This window comes from Larus michahellis, chromosome 1 (assembly GCF_964199755.1).
Source record: "Larus michahellis chromosome 1, bLarMic1.1, whole genome shotgun sequence".
Lineage (NCBI taxonomy): Eukaryota > Metazoa > Chordata > Aves > Charadriiformes > Laridae > Larus > Larus michahellis.
In genome coordinates, this window is record NC_133896.1 from 99770576 (window position 1) to 99794897 (window position 24322).

The 24322-nt window shown below is 40.5% G+C and overlaps 1 protein-coding gene across 8 annotated transcripts in view; it reads right to left on the reverse strand.

Annotated features, from left to right (window-relative positions):
* Window positions 1-24322, reverse strand: part of IMPG2 (interphotoreceptor matrix proteoglycan 2) — a 62809-nt gene that overhangs the window by 19836 nt on the left and 18651 nt on the right. For 7 of the 8 annotated variants that reach the window (XR_012588493.1, XM_074595983.1, XM_074595974.1 and 4 more), the window contains 5 exons: window positions 15268-15299; window positions 15148-15171; window positions 5599-5651; window positions 5056-5147; window positions 1938-2099 (listed from right to left, as the gene is read on the reverse strand). Coding sequence is in view for 7 of the 8 variants with exons in the window: in XM_074595983.1 (XP_074452084.1) it covers window positions 1938-2099; window positions 5056-5147; window positions 5599-5651; window positions 15148-15171; window positions 15268-15299 (363 nt within the window). In the remaining variant the exon portion in view is untranslated. The remainder of the gene's footprint in view (window positions 1-1937; window positions 2100-5055; window positions 5148-5598; window positions 5652-15147; window positions 15172-15267; window positions 15300-24322) is intronic. The other variant, XM_074595964.1, reaches the window with a different exon arrangement.

The following is a 24322-nucleotide window of genomic DNA, read 5'->3' on the forward strand; positions in this document are numbered from 1 at the left end:
AATTAAGATGTCTAGCCTACGCTAGCAACTTGTGACAGTTGTGGTGATGCTTTCTGGCTGCAGTGAAGAGTACATCTCTTTCCCATCTGGCCCAGGATCTGGCAGAGGGTTAGCCCCAGTAAAAGGGATTCAGCAAAGAACCCCAACTAAAGGGGACTAAGAAGGAAGCAAAGCTAGAGAAAAGATAAGCCGCATGATGTGCTGCTGTATGGCATCCTAGATGCCTCTCCCAAGAGAAAGGAAAGACAAACTCTCTGCCGCAAGAAAACGATGGTAATAAAATTACCATCATTATAAACAAAATTAAAAAAACCAGAAGCAATAGGGAGAAGAAAGTTAGTATTTTAAATATGCATTTGTATATTGGTGGGCCAGTAACTTTATACATTATACATATTATATTTTAATTAAAATTAAATTAACTTGAAATAAAGTTTTAATAAATCATACCTACATGTGTATATTTATATATTTATATCTATATGCACATATGTATTTTTCTTTGAAGTAGATGCCTAGCACTCTAAACTATGGCTCATTCCCACTGACTCCAGTGGGGTTCAAGCATGTGTTTAACAACTCTTCTGACGCTGGAGGGTTTTAAAATGTGCTCACGTGCACTGCTGATCCTGGGCATAAATGAGGAGTAAAAGTTGTCTTGGCAGCCTAGATTTCAGAGAGTATCTCACTGCAGTGCACGATGATTCATTTGAAATGTCTCTCCTGAACAGAAATGATGAATGAGTTCTGCCGTTTGCAACTTCTTCCAATTTCCCACCTATCACCTACTCTATACAGACAGATTCTCTAGACGGATGCCAGAGTTTCTTCTACAGTCCAAAATCTGGACACTGTGTAATCTTTTAGATATGCTAAATCCCATTTCAGTGCTCAGCTCCTGTAGGAGACCCAGAGCATGCCCACATGGGCAGATGCTGATGGACTTGCACGTCTTCTGCCTGTGCTCTGCGTTAGCGCTGTGCTGTACCTGAATTATTCGAGCCACCTTCCAGCACTGCCTCAGAACAGGTTGGTGGCTCTGAATTGCAGCTGACTCATGTCCTGCCATTTTGAGAGCGCGGGCAGGCTGGTTTGCTAGGACCCTCAAATTATCTTTTTCACTCCCCAGTTTCAAACCAACTACATTAAGGAAGAATTCAAACTGGAAAATGAGCTTAGAAAATGCTGAAAAAACCTCTAGGCAGACTGGTCACTAGACAGATGTTGAATATATCTTTAAAATTTAAGATTTTGAAGTCCTAAAACTTTAAGAACTAATGAATTTGCATCAAGAGGTAAGCAAGAATCTTGTTGTTCTCTCTGAGTTTAAAAGCTCCTCTGCAATAACACTGAGAGGGAGAGGTACTGAAAAATTCTCAAAGGATGGTAAGGCCAAAATTAGCCCTGGTAGAAGTAGGTCTTTAAAGGGGATAAAAGAAGTTGAAACATTTTTCATTTATTAATAACATCTGGCTTTGTTTCTTTTGCTAACATAAGGCAAAGTAAATTAATGAAACCAGAAAAGGGGACAGAGAGAGAGAGAGAGAGTAGTCCTTCAGAAAGGTCCTGTTTAGAGTATGTCCCTATTCAGGCATTCAGCATAATTTTCTGATCCTCTCAAAAGCATATTTTTACCTCTTTTGCTGGCAAAATGGTAGCAGGCTATTTCATGAGAAACACAAAAAGAAAATTAGAGTAATTGGTCTTTGGCAACTGGTATGCTACATACAATGTATGACACACTGCCACTTCAAAAAGGGCAGCATGTCAGGCAAAACAGAGTATTCTCATAGTGGGTGCACATTCTCCAGCAGCAAAAGCCCTAAGCTGGTTCTGCAGAGCCCGTGAGAAAAAGGCAGTCCTAACACGGGTGCTACATGCTACTACTGCTTTGCAGAGCCAGCAAAAAGCAAAAGGAAGTCAGGGAAGGTAATCACCTGAGAAATGAATTGTTCAGAGAGCAGCTGACGCCTCACAGTGTCTGGGTCACTCAGCTCCTCACTGTACTTTTCACCAACAATCAAAATGCTGAACTCAATCATCTGCTCAGTTGCAGGTCTCGCTGTCTTCTCATCTTGCTTCTTTATCTCATTATTGATCTGGAAGGGAAGGAATAGGGGAGAAAACAAGAGGTGATTTAATGCCTTTTTTTGTTTGTTTGTTTTGCCCTTTGGGTTTTTTCCAAGGTATAAATCCTCATTACCCAGCAGAGACCAGATTCCTACCTATCCTGAATTTACTCCATGTAAAAAGCATCCCTAGATATGTATAGGTACATACGGTCTGCTATCAGTCAAGAGCACACTACATTCCTAAGCTTGGGTCCAAACATCTTTCTTATGTGGGCCAGACAGTTCTCCAGCTGCTGCAAACCTGGAAGCTTCCCTGGCTCTTGATGGGGCAGAAAACCTGAGCCCATCCCATAAATGCTGTATGGACAGGAACACCCCAGGGCACTATGGTGGGCCACACTGATGGTCATGGGTATGCTTAATGAGATGTGAAAATTGCAATCCAAAGCACAGCATGCTGACTTGAGCTATGAGCATACGTGTTCACCTTGCACTATGATGGGGTGCTCATGAAGCCTCAGGGACAGAGACAGCAACTAATGAGGCAATCTACTAAGCAAGAACATTTAAGAATTCTTGTATTGCAGATAGTTCTATTTTCCATTTGCATATCTTTACTCTAGTGGAAGGCCATCTAGTTGACCTCATCTACAAATAGAAATCCAGTTGTGTGGGATGAGGCAATTTAAAGTGCAACTGTAGATACACCAGCAGCTCACTTGATCCCAGTCAGCAATAGGCTGATTTACCCAAAATATACTCATTTATCACAAGGCTCCACCTGGAAGACGAGTTACCTTTGTTAAGTCCTACATTCAGAACAACATCTTGTGTTGTTCAGCCTCAGTAAGTGAAGGATCCTCCCAGATATACGACGGACATTGGGAGATCTGCGGGGACCTCTGCTGAGCTAAAGTGGTGGGCTTCAACAGGTAGGGGTCTGCAGTTCCCAAGGAGCCCCGCAGCAGTGGCTGTGCAATGCATCAGGAAAGCATGTAGCTAGCATGGCTGCATGGGCAGCAGCGAATTACAAGTTTTAATCTAATTTGCATGACTGAGCAACACAGGAAAAACACTTTCTGCTTAGTTGCCTAGTATTTTACAACCAGCATACTATTCCTTGTGGTATACTGGAAGACATGAGAAAAACCACATCTTGTTTCATGGTTTTGTTCTAAAACAAAAAAAATTGAGATTTGTGGGGGAGAGAAGGGAAGGCTGGCTTAAGTTAGCTTTAGCCAAATAGCCAAATGTCTTTGGCTATTTACATGCGTTTGTTGCTTTTTCCCCATCAAAAAGGAAAAAAAGAGAGCCAACAAAATAACCTTTTGAGCAAAACTGCATCCTGTGTTATGTATGGTGCAGGAAATGGAAAAACCTTTCTCCAGAAAGTTTAGCTGCCCCCAGTGAGCAACTTATACATTGTTTAGGGACCCTCTAAAAATTTTTAGTTAAATTCTCTTCCTCCCCCCCATCCCTTTTTTACTAGGTAACTTTGGTAAGGACAGTAATGACTGGTACACTCACTACTTAAAGCTAGTTAGTCTCTGAGATATACATACTTAGGAGGCATATATGTGCTGCTACTATATGTCTATTTGCAACGCGATGTAGTTTCAGTCATTTATCAGTCCCCCAAAACCAAAAGTATGGTCAACATATGAGTGCGGAAGATGAGCTTTGCTCACTCTTGGTCTCGTAATCTGCAATGCATTTTGGCTGCACACAGCAATGATGAGGTGTAATGTAACTGTACAGACTGAAAACACTGCGGCAGCAGCAATCTAATTCTGGTTTCTTTCTGATTTACTGACTGGTCCTATTCTCTCTCAGGCAGAAATACTTCAGGCAGTTCTGTTTCAAAAAAGAATAATGGTGTACATAGGACCAAACCACAAGTGTTCTTGGTACATAAAGTCAGGGCCTGGACTCAAGTCAGAAACTGTCTGCCTGTTTCATATTCGCTATTTATTCTTGGAAGCATAATATCAGAGCTCCACAGTCAGCCTTGAAATCTCTAGAAGAAAGTACAGTTTGGCCCAGCTTTGTTTCATGGCCATACTAGGTTACAGAACAGTGCACAGTTAAACCCAGTACCGTAAATCAGCCTCTACTTATATGCAGCATGTGCAACTTTGTAAGCTTCTCAGTAAATCCACTGAGAGTTTCACATTTATAAGAAAACAAAAGCCAGCTGATTCATACCACCGGTTTGCAAAATTTTCTTCAGTCATGTAGGCCCACAAATACTGCAGACGGAATCTAGAGTTTGGGCTTAAATTTTTATCCAGAGGAGATGTTTCCTGGAAGCAAATACTTCCCTGGGATCTATGTGGTGGTCAGCACTTCTGAAAGCCAGCTTGCTTTTACAGAGAGCTTTTAAGCACTTGATGTAGGCTTCCCGGTGTCGGGAGTTTTGTTTCGCTATCAAGGTAAGGGCGACTGTAAGATGATAAATAAAAGTTAATCTATGTCAGCAGAGAAAAAGGAGCAGAGAATCAGAAGGAATCTTCAAGGCTATCCAGGCCACCTCTCAGCTGTCCTACACAAATGTACCACATGGACCCTCGAAACGCTACTACAGCAATTTAAGGTGCATTGTCTTTCCATAGAAATAATAGTGCTCCACATTCTTCTTGGAGCTTTCAAAAGCCCTAGGCATTCCCTGTCTAGTCCTGTGTCACTAGCAAAATCCTCACCTGATACCTCAACTGACGCATTCTCACTCACTGTGGGGGAAGCAGCATTGCAAAGTCTCTGCAAACAAAAAAATACCTACCCAGGAAATTATTTTAAAACTTGAAAAAAAAAAAAAAAAAAAAGAAAAACCAACAAAAACCTGGCCTGTTCTTATGAAATCTTAATTTATGTTAACACACTATGCTAACACCACCTTTAAGTACTGGGAAATGTAAATGACCACAAAAAATATTATTTAGGAAAGGCAACAGAATGCTGAACCAAATGAAAAAAAAACACTCACGGCAGTGTCTGCATCTTCGATCTCATGGATGGTACCACTCACAGGACTCTCAATGGAGATCTCATGGGGGGGCGGAACGTTGGCAGCTGCATCTGAGTTTGAAAGAGAGCAGTATTATTTTGTTTAGGGGTTTTTTTAATACCCATGTACATGTAGATAAACACAGCAGTAGCTCAGCAAGCATAAACCAACAGTAAAATTTGATTCCTATTCCCATCATCATGACAGGAATAACACAGGAAACACCTGAAGCGCCTGAGGAAAAGTATTAAATGCACTAATCAGAATAAAATGCTAATGTTCTCTCTAAGCAGATGTATTTTTGGGAACATGAAGCTAAGTGCAGGAAGAAGTACACAGAACTAATTTCATTATTCATACAATAACAAAATAACGTCAGCATGTAACATGATCTCCAGATCACAAACAGCATTATTTGAGATGCAAAAATTCACATCTCTCTCTCAAATCCAAACACCACCGAATTTCTCAATTTTCTAGCAATTTGGAATCAGCCTTAACAGGAGTTAGATGAAAACTGACCTCTCAATGTGGTAACATCAGCATCCGAAGCTGGAGTTGGAGTCCCACTACTGCTAAATAAAAATAAAATCAGAAATTGAAGTTGAACATGGTGAGATATATTTATTAGTTTTTGATTTATCTGTGAGTCTGCTGCCACACCAAAAAGCACGCTTGCAGAATAAATTTGTCATGATACTACTTTGCTGCTAATTTCATAAAAATTAGGCTTTGCAATATTTCAGTTATCTTTTGCAACTTAGATACTGGGTCACTTGCATCACGCAACCCATCATGTGCCTCTCCAGGCTGCTAACCTCTTTATAGTCCAACTGATTTGGAGTCCTCCCCCAGAATACATTTTCTCTTCTAGCCATTCTGTAAAGGAAGCAAATGCAAAGACCAGAGATAAAACAAAAAGACGACCTGTAACGTTCTATAAACCGCTCACAGTTTTTAAAATACTCTCAAGTGCACTAAAACATCACAACTGTACTGAAATCACTGCAAAAAGATGGGTTCTTCTCATTATGACTTTTATTTGGAAATCTTCAAAATGCAGCAGTTTCCAAATCCAATTATTGCATTTGCACACAGAGAAAACAACTCTAGGCCAAATGTGAAAAGAAAAACACTTCAGGTAAAAATCAGATGGAGGCTGTCAGCCCGAAGAAAATCTAAGAGCTTTGCCATGGCTCTTACAGTAAACTCAAGCTCCCTGAAGCCAATTCTGTAAGCCTTGAGCAACTGTCAGATTACCAAGAGTGGGACACACGCTCTGACAGAAACAAGTACTTCCTGAATGAAGTAAGAAGTATTTTTCAGGTTTGTTATATTTTATTATACATAGCCCAATCTGTAAGATTGGAAATTTAAGTGCTGGAGAGAAACTGAACTTCAGAAAAAACATTGTTTACTGCATTGACATATTTCTGTCACTTCTCATGGAACTCCTTTTTTAGTGGTGGCCATACTTGGGCCATAAAGTAAACATTGCAGCAATGAGACTTCACTGTAATATATGTGAGCACTGATACTGTGTGAGCCATGGTTCCTAGCCTTGCCAGGTTTGATTTTTGATTCACATACTAGATTACTGGTCTTACAGTCTGTCCTCAAACAAAACTCCAGTCAAAGTTGATGGATATTTTGCCTCCTTCAGGACTTAGAATCAGTCTCTGTATCACTCCAAAAATCAAAGGCTTCCAGCACCAGCCAGACAACCAGATGCCAAGTTACAGACGAAAGACACCGGGGCGCAACTGTATCATCAAACATATGATAGATTCACTGAGTTAACGTCTCAAACTCTGTTTCTTCCCCTGCCTCTCACAGACACTTAACGTTCTCATATAAACAGACATGAGGACAAATCTGATGAATTTTCTATTTAAGCCAAGAATCTTTTCACCCATCCTTTCTCAGGAGGCACAGGCTAACACTGCACATAGTGGTTAAAATATAGTAAGTTTAAGGAATGTTAAACTGGCAGGGTGATATCTACATAACAATTATAAAATACTAATGAAAAATAAAATAATCTCCAGATGAACAAAGCAGAAAATACTTATTCAAGAGTTTAAACGGAACCTTCATATATTTTCCCGAACAAATAAAGTCAATGAATTCTATGCAAGCTTTGAAATGTACAGTTATTTGTGTCTGCTTCCATCTCGTGGACACTGCTACCTGATTTCAGCCAGCACAGTGCAAGGTAACTCTCCACTGATTCTTTGACAGCCTCAGTAAATCTTGGAATGATTTCCAAGAGTGGAAAGCTGAATGTTACTAGCAAGTATAATTTAGACAAGATGTGCTCTCTACCATTGCCATCACACGTATAAAGAGTCACAAATAACTCACTCAAAAACATCAACTTCTTTTTGCTAAAAAAAACAACCCAAAATCCCATTTTAGATTTAGATTTTCTTAAGAATGCTGGTTATATTTTAGAGGGATTTAGTTTTCTTACTTGTTTATCATCTTAGACCTGAAATAAAAACTATTGCTTAATTATTAATTGGTCAGATTAAATATTTTCCAGTTACCATTTTCAATAGGCCTTAGATTACGTCTATACCAGAGTCTCACCAAATCACAGCATCGGTAAACAAAGCATTTTAGTGCATCATCTTTAATGATGGCATGTTCAGAATCAAATAGGATTCTACTTTCAGAAGAGGTAAAACAACCTGGGATTTTACTTATTACAAACAGTTTAGCGTAACTAAGGTCAGAATAAAAACTCAACAAAAGCAAAGTGATGTGCAAAAACAATTCTGCTACAGGATTTGTAACCTTCTGTTCAGCTGAAGTGCTGAAACCCAGACATAAACATTAGTTAAGCCTTATATCAACCCCCTTTTCTTGAGAAGCGGACAGCGAGAAATGTGATTTTCTTTGGTAGAATAATTTATGCCCTGAGCTCAACCCGGGACTCACAGGACTCGATCCAGCTGCCCACGGGTCAGTGCCTGGCACACTTGCGCACTTTGAGGGGCCTCCGGGCACTCCTGACCTCCGGCTGCTGCCCCAGAAGGCACTGGTGGCCCACAGATGCCACATCATACCTGCCAGCCTTCTGCAGACGCCTCCTGTAACTTAGGGGACCTCCAAAGGACCTAAAAGGCCACGTGACCAACTGAGCTGTGGACCCGATTCTGTGGCGGGTTAGCCTTGGCTAAGGGCCAAATGCCCACCCAGCCGCTCTCTCACTCCTCCTTCTCAACGAGACAGGGGAGAAAATAAGATTTAAAAGTTCACGGTCTGAGATAAAAGACAGGAAGATTGCTTACCAATTACCTCCGCAGGCAAAGCAGACTCACCTTGGGGAAAATTAAATTAATCCATTGCATATAAATAGATTTGGGTAGTGAGAAACAAACATTAAAACACCACCTTTCCTCCACCCTTTCCCAGGCTCGACTTCACTCCTGACTCCTCTGCCTGGTGTGGGCTCTGCAGGGGCAGCGGTTCCTTCAGGAAATGTTTACCTGCTCCAGCACGAGTCCTCCACAGCCTGCAGGGAATATCTGCTCCGCCATGGAGCGCCGCCTCCTCCTCCGCCTTTGACCTTGGCCTTCTCTATGCTGCCGTTTCTAATTCTTTCCGTTCCCTCCCCTTCTCCCTGTGCAGTGTTTTTGCCCTTTCTTAAACATGTTTTCCCCGAGGTGCCGCCATCATGGCCGCGGGCCTCGGCCGTGCCCCAGGGTGGGTTGGTCAGAGCCGGCTGGAACCGGTTTGGGGCAGCCCCAGCCACCCCTCACAGGGGCCGCCCTGCTCCTCCCTCCCCGTCAACAGCCCCTGGGCACCAGCACCCACTATCACAAGATCGATTTCAACCAAATTGCTTGAGTTTTTGAAGGAAAAATCCTCAAAACAGGTCAGAAAAAAACCAAGAGAATGCTAGAATATCAATCACACTTTCAGAAGAGGAGCAGTTTGCAAATAGAAAAGCCTAAAGTTCGATTAAAAAAATTAAAATTCAGTAGAGTACTACTTCTAGATTGGATTACAGGTTATAGAACGTATCAAAATAAAATCCGCCAGGTTCCAAAGGTCCCAGAGCCCTCTCACTGTCCCTGACTGAAACGAGTGGCAACTGTCTGTCCAAGATGGCGCTCCGGTTAGCAGCGCCACCTCGGACACTGGGCTGGCCACACAGTGCAAACCACAGGCCGAACCGGGCCACAGGGCAACCATGAGAGGGCTGAAAAGCAGGGTGAGAATAAAGCCACTGTCACTGGCAGCGTAGTAAACCCATCACCTCAAGCAGCAGCAGGACATGCTCTTTGTCCAGGCTGGGTAATGCGTTCTTACTGGTACTGAGGGGCTTTTAGTTACAAGCCTCCAGGTGCTAAGCAATTTTCTGACAAAATTCCAGCTCACAGCTGCCTGGAAATTAAAAGCCAGGGGCTTAAATAACACCTAGTAAAACCCTAATCAATCTAACCAAGCAAGACCAGTCAAGTACTGAATTAGGTCAAATTAACAGTTACCACTTTTTCTCAGGAGGACAGAAATACTGTTTTAAGAAATTGCGCTATAACCAACCTCAATTTATGCACCACATTGTTTTTTCATTGCTTTACCAGAATGATGAGGTTTCCTTTCTTTTTGATCCATTTCATTTTGCCTTCTGCTTCCCCTTAACGTCTTAATTTTTCAAATGCCCGCTTCATTAATCTCCTAAAAGAACAGCAATAGTACTAGGTATCTCTAAGGAAGCCACTCAAAAAGCACAGGACAATGCGTACGCTAATTCGTCTGAACACACTGCTCTTCAAAGTAAACACAGATTCAAATAGATTCAGACTCCCCTTCAGTCACACCATTTAAAATATGGGTGATTTTTATTGTTATTTTTTTTCTCCAGGATTAATCCAGGGCCCAGACTTTGTATTTTAACTATACCTAAACAAGCGAGCCACTCCAGGTGGAGGGGCTGTATTCCAGCAAGAGCTTACTGTGAATTTGAGACACAGACATATGAAATGCTATTTCTATTGTCCTACCTGCACGGGTGATGCCCTGGACCACCTTGGCTGAGCAGTAAGCAAAATACAAAAACATACACATGTGTATGGAGAGGCAGGAAGGAATATGCACAAGCAGATGTCTAAGCAGCAGAACGAACGACACTGCACTGTGTTTCCTTGGCAGAAACAACTGGTTTCAGATCACAGAGCTCTGTTAGACACCTGGATCCAGGCAGGTGTAAGACAAGACCCATCAGGGCCTCAGAAGTTGATCTGAAGCAAACAGTGCTTACGGACAGCCTGTACGTATTAATACAACAAACACAGCTCACAAATACAGCCTATATTCTCCTTCTTCAAGCCCCATGGTGAGTACTTCTGTGTGACATCAGTCCCATCAGGAAAAGACTCAACAGGTTCCAGTCCACCAAAGCACAGTGTCCCATTGACCCACAGGCAACTGTAAAGCCTAAACAAGTTCTTTTGTGCAGCCATGCCATGTTATTAAGGAGAAATACCACTCTGGACCTGTCAAATGGGACATAGGTGATAAAATTTCACCTTATATAAAGGTATTAGTTACATTTTTCTCTACATCTTTCCTCAAGGTTTAACACAAACTCAACTCTGTGGTTGAAGAAGGTACCGTCTTCAGATTTATACTACCTATACCAGATGTCCATCAGTTTATTTATCAATTTGAATGTCCTAAAGTCTAATTTGCTATGGCAAGCATTTATTTTTCTTAAACATTATTATTTCAATACTCATATTGTGCAAAGAAGGGAAAATCATCTTATGGCCTGGTTTTCTCCTTTTTAACCACTTTAATCACGCATCCTTGAATTAAGGAAGTATGCAATTTCAGAAGTATTTTTATCCAAGTATAGAATGCAAGACTGAGCCTTGTATTCAGATTCTTTTCCTTTTAAATTGTACTTTCATTTATTTTAATTTTCATTAAGGTAGTTCTTGAATTTTAACCTCTTGTTTTTAATTAAAGCGACAAACCTTTCATATGTGTTATCTGACAGTAGAGAGCACAAAAGGAAATACACAACTGAAGACGAGCAGCATGGAACTCTTCACATAGGGTAAACCTGTGCAGATGCTCAAAAATTTCTGAAATGAGTAATATCGTTGCCAAATACACATACAGACAGTAAAGGAGCTCTTGTATCTTTCTAGCTCACTGCAAGCAGAACTGCTGAACTGTTGAAATGATCCCAGCACAGAAGTCAAACTCTTTCTTTCATGAAACACATTTAGATAAAAGGTACAAAAATTGAGTTGATACATCATCAACTATTGCTGCCACCATTGATGAAATATGGATCCTAAATTTGCCAGTGTATGTCAAAGCAGAGAACATGGACAGAACAAAGGAGGTCCGGACATGATTTATTATGACTAATTTGAGTCCAGAATCACCAAGTACCAGTCAGAAAGGACATGTGCTTCTATTGATTTCATTCAATAGCCACATCTGAAGACATGAAAAAGTAGTGTATTATATTAATCTTTTTCAACTACCTCATACTCTTTTTTTTCTTCACTATGTTATTGTGCATACAGCATTCAAGCAAGGCTATGACACAAAAACTCTGGTTTCCTACTGCAACAATTTTGTGCAACTCCTTTGCCTTCAGTTGACTCTCATGATCTGGCTTTTGACGCCCCAGGAATTAGACAGAACGGCTGTCCTATTGTCACGAGACATACTCCAATATCAAGAGAGCAAAATTCATTATGCAAAGTCCCAGTGGCCTACTGAATAAAGCAATCATTAAAAGCCTCTAGCTGATGCAGTACTCCTACGCTTCCAGCTGGGGCAAAACTTCACAATGTCCACTGGGCTGTTCCATACACATCTGGATTACGTCCCATCTATTACTTTTCCTTTGAGGTTTTCTCCTCAGTGGTACTTAGGTTAATCCCTCAGTTCCTTAAAAGGCCAGGCTAGCTGAGTGTTTAACCTATGTAAATGCGTGCACTTGTTTCACGGGAACAAACTTCCATCCTGCTGTTACGCAATTGCCAGTAATGCCGGATTGTGAGTTATTCTGGGAAGTAAATTACACAAGTACAAGCCACCTTTCTGTAGGCTACACTAAAACTATCCTGGCATTTAACTAGCTGAAACCAGCTTTTTCCAGTTAGATAGAGACACAGTATTGACATCTAGGTAGGATTAAATGAGATGTATTAAATTATTTAAGTCACAGTTCAATTCTACAGCTGTTTATTGCTTTCAACACAGTTTTGCTTCAATCTGGAAAGGTAGTGTAGCTAAAATGACCAACAGATATCAAGGGCCTGTCTTCTGTTCCAGATCAGCCCCCAATTAAGAAATCGTTTCACAGAAACAAAAATAAAATTGGTTAAAGCTCACGAAAAGAATTATTTTATCTTCTTGTGCCTGGGCTATGCTCTAGAGAACGAACCTACTGCAAAATTTCCTATGTTCTTATCAGTGGGAAAATAGACTGAGAAATATGCCTAATGCTAGTTCTCCAACGTGAAATGACTGCTTCTGCACATTCATCAGAGAAACTAGAGTTCCCTGGAGGACGAGTCAGAGCACCTCTGTCAGACCCCTGCTTCGAGGCATCCTCTGCAGTAGACTGTCCTTCCCCAGCAATGTGGGAGCCTCACCTGAACATTTCATCTAGATATCTAAAGCTGGTGCCTTAGGATAGTCCTGCCATCCCTGGAGACATGGGACCAAGCCAGTTCCCCATTCTGACACAGATGGCACAGCTGGGCGGCAAGACAGCCACGTTCAAATCAGTCTGTTGCCCTGAACTGGACCAGCCTCTCTCTGCACATGTGGGTCGGCAGGTGACCACAGCACTGCCCAGGAGCTGGCAGAATGGCACTCGCAGATCCTTCTGTACAGGAGGGACCTGACACTGGATTTCCCACAATGTGCCTTAAGGACTGGGGTTGATCCTGGGTTAGGTGCTTACTCTGACTTCTGACCAAAAATTTTAAAAAGGTCTTCATTTTATTCTGATGTGTACTGGGAGGTCTAGTATATTTTTGCAAGAAATAATAATGTTGGCAATGCTGAGATGGCTCATTCACTCCTCGATGGAAGACATCTGAAGTTACATGAAACATCTTCTACCCATGACAGCCGTTCATGGCTTTGTTTTCATATGGCCCTGGCTTACAAACTTCACATCTTAAACCACAAATGGACATCTCATGATGTCCAGAATGCTCTTAGAATAAGTTTGTGGGTTTTAATATTGCAGAAATAATTTATACTTATTTCTTCCTGATACTCCATTATCCAGAGCAAATCCGTTTCCATCTCACTGCTTCAGTCCTGTATCACTCTCCTTATGGTCTAAAATTCACCCAAGCACAAGACAAACAACAACTTTCAGAGGAAAAGATATAGTAAAACCAAAGTTTAAACTGACAGTGACAACAAAGATCCCATCCTAACGCTATAAACAATCTGAAGTCATATATACTGGGATAAAAGCAGTGTATTTTCGAGAGTGATGCAATACAGCCCCACAGTGAATCAAGTTAGGTAAAGCTTGCCAATTGTCAACTAGAGCCCCTTTAATGCCTGTCACAAAGCACTTGATAAGATGGCTTTTGTGCAAGTACAACATTAATCACTTTGATGATACACCTTTCAATCAAATGTTGGGCTTTTTACATTGGTAGGTTGTTTAGCCCAGTGCATGCAGTAACTCTAGATTAATTAGTATTGATATATCTCTACATTTACTAGATTTCCTGAATGATCACATAGAGGGATAGAGTAGGTTTTCAAACTTAAACTACTTCAGAAAGATGAATTTTTTTCAGTCTTCAACATTCAAACTGAGATAACTGTATCTCTCAATTCACAGTTTCTGATAAATAAGATGTGGTTCCATTCACGTAAAGAGCCAGTCTAGAGAATGACAGATGCTAATAAGAAAGAATCGGACCCACAAAGTTTACAAGATTTTATTTTTTTTTATTTATTATTTCTGTGAAAAGAAAAGCATATAAGAGTTTGGTCAATGTTGCATTCTCAACAGAGCAAGTTCTGACCAGATGTATGCTACCCAGAGTACCTGGAGGCCTTGGGGAGTGCTCATGTCAGAGGAGTAATCGGCTCAATAGGACAGAGAGAAACCAGTCTCTTAGGAATCACTTTTGCCCTTACCTTCTCATGCTAATAATTTTAATATATAATGTTGTGGTTATTAAATCATTATAAGGATTCCTAATTTGGGAAGTTAGGGTTTTTTTAAAGTCTCTTAAGCAATTACTCTTCCCAGTAAATGACTTACTCATATTTATCATAGCTCTATGTGGTCTGTAAAGCAGGGAATTGAACCTGCCAATTTTTCAGAGATGAGTTCAGCACTGGGTTGTTTGGGTTTGAATTGCTCTAAAAATAACAGCTTACATTAAGTTCTGAGTAGGAGTGGAGTAATAATTATTTTAACTGGTTTTCCTTTCAGCTCAAAAAAAGACACAAAAATAACAGGTCAAGTTCAGGTTTGCTTTGGTAAAAAGAAGACATAATTCAGACTAGTTTTCATTTTTATTGCCTTGTTAAAAGTGTGAGGAGCCCAAGCAGCCAATTCCCTTGTGTTTTTAGAGCACATCTCTCAAAAGCTTTTTATAAAAAGCATTTCAGAAACATTCCACATTCTTGCTTGTTGTAATGATGACCAGGACTACCTTAAAGCCTCTGGGAAAGGTTCGCAGGATAACCGGAATGCTAACACAAGTAACTATGGACACATCTCTTTCCCAAAATAGATTTTCCCCACTAAACCTCTTCAGGTAAATAGCCTGCATCAGTGCCCGACGGCCGACAAGGTGATGACATACTTAAGCAAAAGTACAAGCCTCAGATTGGCTGAGATATTTTGAGCGTGCCAAGCATGCTAGGACAGCCTGCCAGAGGTTCACATGCAAGAACCACAGGATTGCTCCACCACACTTTTCTATATGTCCCTTGTGCACAAAGGTGAATTCTGTTCATCTTCAGTGCACAAATCAACACGAGCAGCAGCAAGAACTGGAGAAAGAACCAATCAGCAGCCTTTAAAAAAGGAAAATTACTCACCCACATGACCAATCCGTGCAGGAGCTGACAAGAAAAAGAGAGAAAAAGTTACAAAATGTCACAACTCAGCCCTGCTGTTGTCTCCAGAAAGAATAAAACGCAAGGTGAACACGTACTCACCTGCCCATTGCTTCCTTTGTATAGGACAGTTTCTGGAAAACAAACAAACAAACCCTAAGTATATTTGAGTATCATAAGGCAAAAGGCATTGAAACGTGGTTTATACCACTTTGTTTCCTCTCCTGTGCCAAAACAATTATCTTTTCTTTGTTCTATGTTCATTTATTAAGTTCAAAATTTATTAACAAAGTCCCTGCTGAAAAGAAAATGTGTCCTACATTTCCAAAATAAAACTGAAAATGAACAGATGCTGTAAAGAACACTAGGTTTGTTAGAAGATGCTCCGCATTTCTGCGTTTTCCCGCATTGTTCTGCAGGAACAATGTTCTCTCACCTCAGAGGAGGCTAGCAAGCAGTCTTAAGAAATACAATATTACTTCTGCTACTAGTCTATAGATTTAAAACCATCTTTCTGAAAGAACAGTTACCGCTTAAAGTAACATAGTAGGATTAGTCTGATGACTTTATGGTTATAGAAGTGACAGGGATGGGATTTTTTAATTTATTGGTGTATAAAGACTAAAGGTAGGGCTACGCAGTTCACAATTTTGCATCAAAATTCTTGTGGCATTAGTGCCATTGGTTCTAGAGAGGCGTCTCAGGAGTTTCTGTGAGGAACTCCACAAGAAGGGGAGGAGATCTTGAGCAGTTTGCAGCATGATAGCTGTTGAGGAATAATGCTGTATCCTGCTGCTGTACCAATTTGAACAGAATATAAAATACTTAAAGACTATTGTCCAGACACAAAATTTCTGTTTCTCTCTGGTTTGGGGGAAAAAGGGATTGTTTGGTGGTTTGTTTATCGGGCTGGCGTTCTTTACATAATCAATGCAGATATATTTTTCGGTAAAAACTCAAGCCAAAGTGGATCAACTCAAATATCTACTTTGAAGTTAAGTTACAATAAACTTAAGACATATCATTTCCACTTTGAAAACTTCTCTGCAACACACACATAGGTATTTAGTGACCTAAGGACTGTCACTCTAAGCTATCCTGGTGATTCTTTTTGTGAAGGAGGAATGAAAGGCAAAAGAGACTTTCCGAGCAGGGTAGCCTGCTCTTTCTCTTCACCTATGTTTCTAAGGAAGTCTGGAAGTTCAGTTTTTATTGGTTTGGAGCCACCCCAATGACTACCTTTCTCTTCTTTCCAGGACATGTGGACAGTAAGTGCGATCACAGCTAGAATGGCAGGCAGCCTGGATATCAGCCTGAGGGCTTGCCAAAATACTAATTTCACTCAGTTTGCTTTTCTGCGTGTACTTTGTCCAAACTTTATTGTACAAGTCCATTAAATGAATACTTTAGTATGAAAAACTAAGACACGGCAAGACCAGTTTTAAGGGACAAACCAAGAAACTAGCAAGACCAGGTAGTCTAACAGTGAAAAGTCTAACTCAGGGCCAATAAAACTCTATTCGACTATATTTTTTTAAGGGGTCATTACACTGCTCTATACAGTGCTTGTACTCAGCTTTAGTGCACTGGGATACACAAGGAATAGAGAGATTGATTCCCTCTCTACAAGCTTTTGGAAAGTTATATATAATTAATAGCCCATATAGTAAAAGGTGCTTGTTCATTAGAAAAAAAAGACTTTCTTCCATATTCAGTCAAGTCAAGGCAGTTTGGAGGTGCTATTAGGGGCCCCACACGTCGTTTTAATACCACCTCGTAGTCCTTACCCAGCAGCTTTACTCACTAGTCCACAAAGGCTACTGACAGCAGAGGTCAGTAAAGTCCTGATCATTTCATGGAGGAAGAAAAGGGAGACGCCCCAGTGGGGGGTGCCTTGGCCAAAGCTCTGTTGCAGGGCAGCCTGCGGAGCTGGTGGCACCCAGCTTTCCTGAGCCTGGGACCCAGGACTTAACCAATGTGTCTTGTTATTTCCAAGTCTTCTCTTCAATATATTATAAAAAGAAATCATAAGAACCAAACCTGAAATGCCAAATTATTATTTTAATGGCCAAGGCCTAGAATAACAAACATGACACACTATCTCCATATTTATGTTTTTTAAAAAGGCATCACATTACTAAGTTGTCATCCAATTTTGTAGTAAACTAGCAAAGCCGAATACTGTACGATTGGCTTTGAATTTGCCTCTGTGTGGGGTAGCTGGTTTACTTCTTGATTTAGCTAGTTCAGGACAGAATATTCTCTCGTCGTTGCAAATCACATCTTTTGTGAAACAAAGTAACTTTAAAGGATTACATGCTTTACATGGCTGTTTAAAATAACCTGACTTTTCAGAATTCTTTCTCAGACAAAATTGCCCCTTAAATTCAATGGCAGCTTTGAGAAACAATGGTAAAGATTGTCACCCTTACATTTGGCTGCTGCATAATGCTGTGAAGCTATTGGGAAAACAACATCAAAAAATGCATGAACTGTAAATTACAAGTGAGTTGATACAAGAATTATCAGTCATCCATTAAAATCCAGATGCTAGTGCAAAGCTTGCATGGAGGTTATTATGATTTTGCAGCTTTATGTCCCAGGTAATATCTCAGGTTTTACAGTAAATTTGAAAGGCAAGTATGATCTCAATATCCTGTATTCAGTTTCTTACAGTCTACAGAGGGCTGAAAAACAGATTCACACATTTTGTATCACTCCTGCAGACTGAAATAAAAGACTTGGGTTTTTATTATGTTAAATGGGTTGATTATTTTTTTTTCAACTGAGAATGTGAGAATGAAGCATCCCCTTATTGCCAAGCTGGCACAGTCTGCTATAATTTGTAGTGCGATTGCCTTCCTCTCTCTTAAACGTCTAACTTGCATTCCAATCTGAAGTGGGGGCAAGCACTGACATATTTTAATTTCATGGCAAACAAGCACATTTTCCCCCTAATTAGAAGCCAAGGGCTCTGGAGTTCTAATACTGGCTTGGTTTCTCATTTAGTACAGAATAGCCCTTGCCAAATCACTTCAACTCTCTGGCTCAGTTCCTTCATTAACAAGATGGAGTTATAAACATACCTACCACACAAGGATCTGCAAGGATTAATTAACTTCTTTACCCTTTGAATACTTGATCTATAAATAGTTCTACATAGCAGGAGCAGCCACACCAAAGCTCGAGGGGATGGCTTTTACTCAGTGAAGCTACATCTGGCAGATGCTTTGTATAAAATTAGTTCTCTTCAAGCGAGACCTTCATAACATTATCCTACCAGCTCTTCTAAAGCTGGGGCTGAGTTTTGTGTCAGTTACATTACTGCTTCCCTTTCTCAACAAACCACAGTTAGTTTTAAATAATGCAAAGTTACCACAAATTTTAATAAAAGTCCATAGAATTAAATACAGGCTACCACACTAGCACAAATCACATACAGTATCACCGGGATGGATGAGCTTCTGTCAACTCTTGAACTTGCAGAAAGGCAATTATTTAGAATACTCTTGTCTGCTCCTAAGAAACAATCATTATGCACAGAAGACAAAATATCTTGGAGATAATTCCAGGCAGGTGAAAAAAGGTGGAAGAAAATGTCAAGGAGATTTTAAATTAATCTCATATTAATTTAATCCCATCTGTGTAGGATCCCATCTGTACCAAACATGTTTGATTTAACCTACCTGTCCACATGATTTCCAACAGGAAAGTCATACCAAGAAATCATTTCTCTTTGCCTGTCCCGATTCCCCACCACGGTGCATGGCAGAACCATGCTGTCATGGAGGCAAGGCCAAAGCACTGGGGGGAATCCAAGGGGATGAATGACAATGTCCAGAACTGAAGCTGGCGGGAAAGGCCAGGATGGAGAGCAGCACTCTGAGGCACAGCCCTGACAGGTAAGATGAAAATATGCTCTAGAGTACACAAGAGGAGAGGCAGCATGGAAAGCTTAGTGGAACAGAAATTGTTTTAGCCATGTTCAACTTGAAATGAAGGCTGGAGATCCATGGTAAGGTGTCAGAAACAAGCTAAGGGTTCAGTCTGTCCAAGAGGAATCAGCTCCACAGCAGAGGTGAACTCTCAACATAGAAGTCATTCCTCAGCATGTGTTAGGCAGCGCTATCTAGAAACAAGGTGAAAAACAGGGAAAACAAAGAACTACAGATTTGCACAGTAAAGGAGCTGATCAGACAAGGATGATGAGGATGAAGTATCGGTTCTGAGCTCTTCCCAGAAAGAGATGAGCACAGGCCTCACTGCTGACAGTTTCTGTGCTGTGCCAGGCAACAGATAGAGACACCGAGAAGGAAGATTTAGGCTATAATGGGAGGAGAGTGACCAGAGAAAGACTTAACACAGAAAGAGCTTAAGAGATGAAAGGGAGATGAAGATAGATGCAGAGAAGTAACTGGAGTTAATTAATCTATTTGCATACATGTGATGAAGGTTTGTTTTTTGTTTTTTTTTTTTTTGTTTGTTTGTTTTGGGTTTTTTTGGGTTTTTTTTGTTTTTTTTTGTTTTTTTTTTTTAAGTTAGAGGAAGCTAACTAAAACTTGCAATACAAAAAAGAAAGAGCCAAAGTCAATAGGAGAATATTAAGGGGGGGGGATGAGAGAGGGAGTGAAGGAAATCTGACAGAATGGCTCCAAGGATGGCAACAGATGAGGGCTGGGGTTTTTTTTTGCATCTGTAAGGGGTGGGGGTGTGAAAGAGCAAATGAGAATCTGTTTTTTTCCAGATTTAGAAGAAACTGGAGACATTTCATGCAAAGAAAAGAATGTTAAGGTACCTAAGTCAGTGATCAAAAAGATACTGGAAACTGTGATTACGACACTTGATTAAATAGAGAAAGACAATGGTTAGCAAGGAAGACCACAGAACAGGAACAGGAGAGATAACAGAAGAGGCATTTCTGCCTCAGAAGAACCTTAGGAAGACAAAATCATCTACTGTGTGAGGTGGCCAGAAACTACAGCACCGGGAGTAAGTGGTTACAAATGACTCACATCATTTAGGTGCTACATCCCACCTTTGAACACAGCTCAGAAGTCAGGCAAAATCATGTATTTTACATTGCTAAGTGCCCGTTTGAGCATGCTAAGGATGTGTGTTTTGTTACGCTATGCATTAAGGCACCTTAAGGCGGGGTTGCCTTCTGCCCCTTTGATCCCAGTCTCCCTCACTGAGCAGCTAGTCTGTGCTCCAAACACACGGAAAATGAGATAGAGCTGCTGATGGGCTGAGAAGTCAATACCAAACAAAAGTACTGCTGAGCCAACACAATTGCAGGTTTTGTGTTTTGTCCCAGGAGCTTTTCGAGTTGACTTTTGGTAGGTGAGCACCTCCTGTCACTGTTTTGGGGAGTCCTGGGGAAACTGTCTGCCTTTTGGTTCTCAAACAAAGCTGTGCTACAAACTCCTTTTCCATGGCTAACTCTTGGCTCTCAGCTCCACTAAAAGATGCACACAGCGCAAGTCTCCCTCTTACCAGCAACCAACAATCACGCACACCTGCTTCCTTTGGAAAGGATTCATGACCTAATCCATGTTGTCATGTGTCCCATTTGCCCAACACTGTACATGAGCCCGCAGCAGGTATAGCTGAGTATCTGCTCGATGATTTAAGTTACATGAGCTCCCTTAATTCTTCATTCCTCATGACAGCTTTTTTCAACATGCCTTATTATTGTAGATTGTCATCAGATCTACAAGGAACAGCAACTCATTAAAAGTTCACTTTCTGAAATTTGATTGACATTTGGAGAAATAGAGATCGGGACATGTAATCTGCCAAAAAGGACGTATTTGCCCTATTATGTCCCCACACTGGAAATGCGGGATGCAGACAGAATTTTACTATGGGAGCAGTGCAGTATGTTTTATGCTGCATTTTGCTATGGACTCAAGAAGGAGATTCTACTTGTGTTGGAAAGATGAGGGTCCACCTACATCCAACTTCCATTAGAGTCTCCTGGTAAAACCTAAATTTCCTAATTTCTCCAGGAACTGTAAAACATCAAGTTTCAGGATTTTGATGAATTAAAATAAATGCCCCAAATTAACTGACCAACGGAACAATGACAAAGTCAAGGAAGTCAGTGGGCCTCTTTGCTTGTTTTATGGACTTTGGTGAACAGAAAGGTCACAACAATTATCTCAGCCCACCACAACTTAACTGGATGTGTGACAACTAAACAGGTAAATGTGACCATGAGTATTTTAGGTCCTCTCCACCCATCAAGGAATATTATCAGACCTATTTCAAGATACCCACTGCACTAATTAATACAGACTGGCTCCTGCAGCTCTTTGTGGTGGCAAGTACTGCTGAGCCGTGCCTCGTCACCACGTGGGAAGAAGCTCTATGCAGACAGAAACCAGGCTTAAGTAGCAGGCACGGGCCTGACTCGTGTCTCTTGTTCCAGCAGGAAGTTACCTCTTCACCATTATCTACATTTCCCCTATTTGCTTAGGTTTTTTTCTCTCTTTTGGAAATTCCAAGACTGCCACAAACAACAAATGGCCAAAGGCTGGGGAATCGTGGAGTTTGGAGACCCTCACATGCCAGCAGGAACTTGGCAGTTACACAGCAATACCGGGTGTGTTTTACGTCTTGACTGTTACTTTTTTCTTCCTCTAGGCCTACACACACAGCAGTCTATATACTTGTTTTGCTGAATAAAATATATTCTGTTTGATATAGACATATCAGCAAGAGTTAGGTTCAGAACACACTCAGAACAAGAGCCTGTGAAATCGCCATCACTTTTTTTTCCACAGCCAAAGGCCACCTTTGAAATGTCAGCATGTGCTACAAATAAATGTTATAATACAGTTTCTATTAAAAAACAGCAGAAGTCCTATGTTCAACATACACGTATGTCCTATACCCTTGTTTTTGGTTATATAATGTCAGGCTAATAAGGAAAAAAATAAAGTAAAAAAATTTATAAACATAACCTAATAAAGATTATTTTTTATTCCCTAGGAAGAAAGTGTATTTTTTTTCTTCCTCTTCTAATCACAGTACACTTATGGATCATATCCATAACAAGACCTGACATTGTTTCTTGTTGTATGAGCCTCTATACCACTCATCAATGTGAAATCAGCCGAGGCTCCATAAAAAACATAAGCAATCAAGGTACTTGCAAGGTAGCTATAAACTAAAAAGTACTCACCAGTATCTTTCAATAGAAGCTGAGTGTTTACAGCATATTCTGCACAATGTGCTTTTTGGTTTTCTTTTTTATTTTAAAGAACCACAGACTATATAAGGACGTGCTTGACTTTACATTTGACCTTACATCTACTTTTTTAAAGCTCTTGAGAATATCTCTGTTCCCACTACCACTACACATTTTTCACACCTTCAGTTCTTTTAACTTTGTTCCTTCACACTTAAGCATTCAGTGCAGCATCTTCTGATGCGATTTGTACAAAAAGTTGCTTGCAACCTCTTATGTTAATTGCTCTGTATATGCTACAGATTAGTGAGCCTCAAGATGTGCAAAATACTGTTTAGGCACCGCAAAGCCACCAATTTTCTGAACTTCCTGCACGTCTTCAAACAAGAAAACTTTGGAAGAGCATCTGGTTAGCGTGGTACACCTTTTCCAGGTGCATCCTGGCTGAAACAGCAGCAGAGCTTTGTGTTGTTGAAACTCAAAGGATTGAAAAAAGGAAAAAAGAAAAGGAAAAAACCTGTAGCATGAATTGAGGCTTTAGTCCATCTAGCTTGATTATTTATCCCTAATCATTGTCAGCAGCAGATGCTCCTAAAACTGGACAGGAACCTTAAGAGATCTCTCAGCATGCTAAAGAGATAGGGTAGACAACTAGACTACAAAAAAAAAGTTCTTTTGACTGTTACAGCATTTGGTTCTCAATCTGCAATAAGTCCATTGCCTAGAAATATTACAAATAGAGGAGAAAAATGTGAGTGTTGTCTCCAACAGCTTTGCTCAGCCCTAACAGGTCGCAGAGGAAGCAGAAGTTTGTATTGCTCTGCTGCAGAGCTTGGATGTGAGGACGGGGCACTGGTGGAGTAGCTTGGGAGCTCACCACACACCCAGACCACCTCCTGACTGCACGCCTAGTCAAGCAGGTCCCAGCAGTTAGAAGAAGAAACAAGGGAAGCACTGGCAACTGACTCCCCTTTAATCTTCTTATTTACTATAACAATAGGCTGCATATGAAAATTCAATGAAACCCCTGGTTTCATTTCATATTACAAGCTGCACAGAATTAAAGAAAAATTGTAGAAAGAAACAGGCAGGGAAGCCTTTTTTTTTGTAGCTAAACAAACCCTCCCTGAAGACTCCTCAGAACACGCAGAAGAAAAAAGTCTTCTCTAAAGGACAGAAAAAGCAGAAAAGCGGGTGTCAAAACAGTTCGACCAGCTACTCCAGAACTGCTGCGTTATTTCAGAAATGTATAAAGTCAAAAAATGTGCCCAGTAGCTATGTGGGTATGTTACAAAGAATATCATATACCAGCTGTAAGTGCTGCCATGAACAACACAGATTGTGCTGGTTTGCCAGCAGTGCTGCGATCTCGTAGCAAGAAGTACAAGGCTCCTGGGAAATTGATAGTTACTTTTTCTTGTGTTTCTCCCCTCTTGGATTTTTCAGAAATTTTCTAGCACAAGTATGAACAAGGTCACAGTTGCAGAGCAGAGTGGAGGCAATTTTCGTCAATATCAGAATTCTAGACACACGCACACCTTAAGCATAGAACAACCACTTGAACAGGATGAATGAAAACATTCTACATAATACGGAGTTATACTTCACCTGAAATAGAGCTACACAAGCAGAGTTAGTTTACATGAAGGAAGGTTTACATGAAGAAGTATACTGCAAGCAAAACTCCCCTTTGGATTAGAATTACTTTCTCCTTTTCCATTTATTTTCATTTATGCCAAGATTTGAAAAGAGACAGAGGGATAACAATCCCACACTTTGTAAATCTACTTAATATCCAAAGAAATTAGTTAGGCTAGTATTCATCCTATGTAAAGTACTTTTATTTAACATAATCACATAGAAAATAAATTGAACAAATTTTGGGGAAAGAAAAAGAATATTTAAAATCATTATTTCTGGTTGGCATAAGTCTGTAAAGCTGATCATCTGCTCTTTCTGAAAATC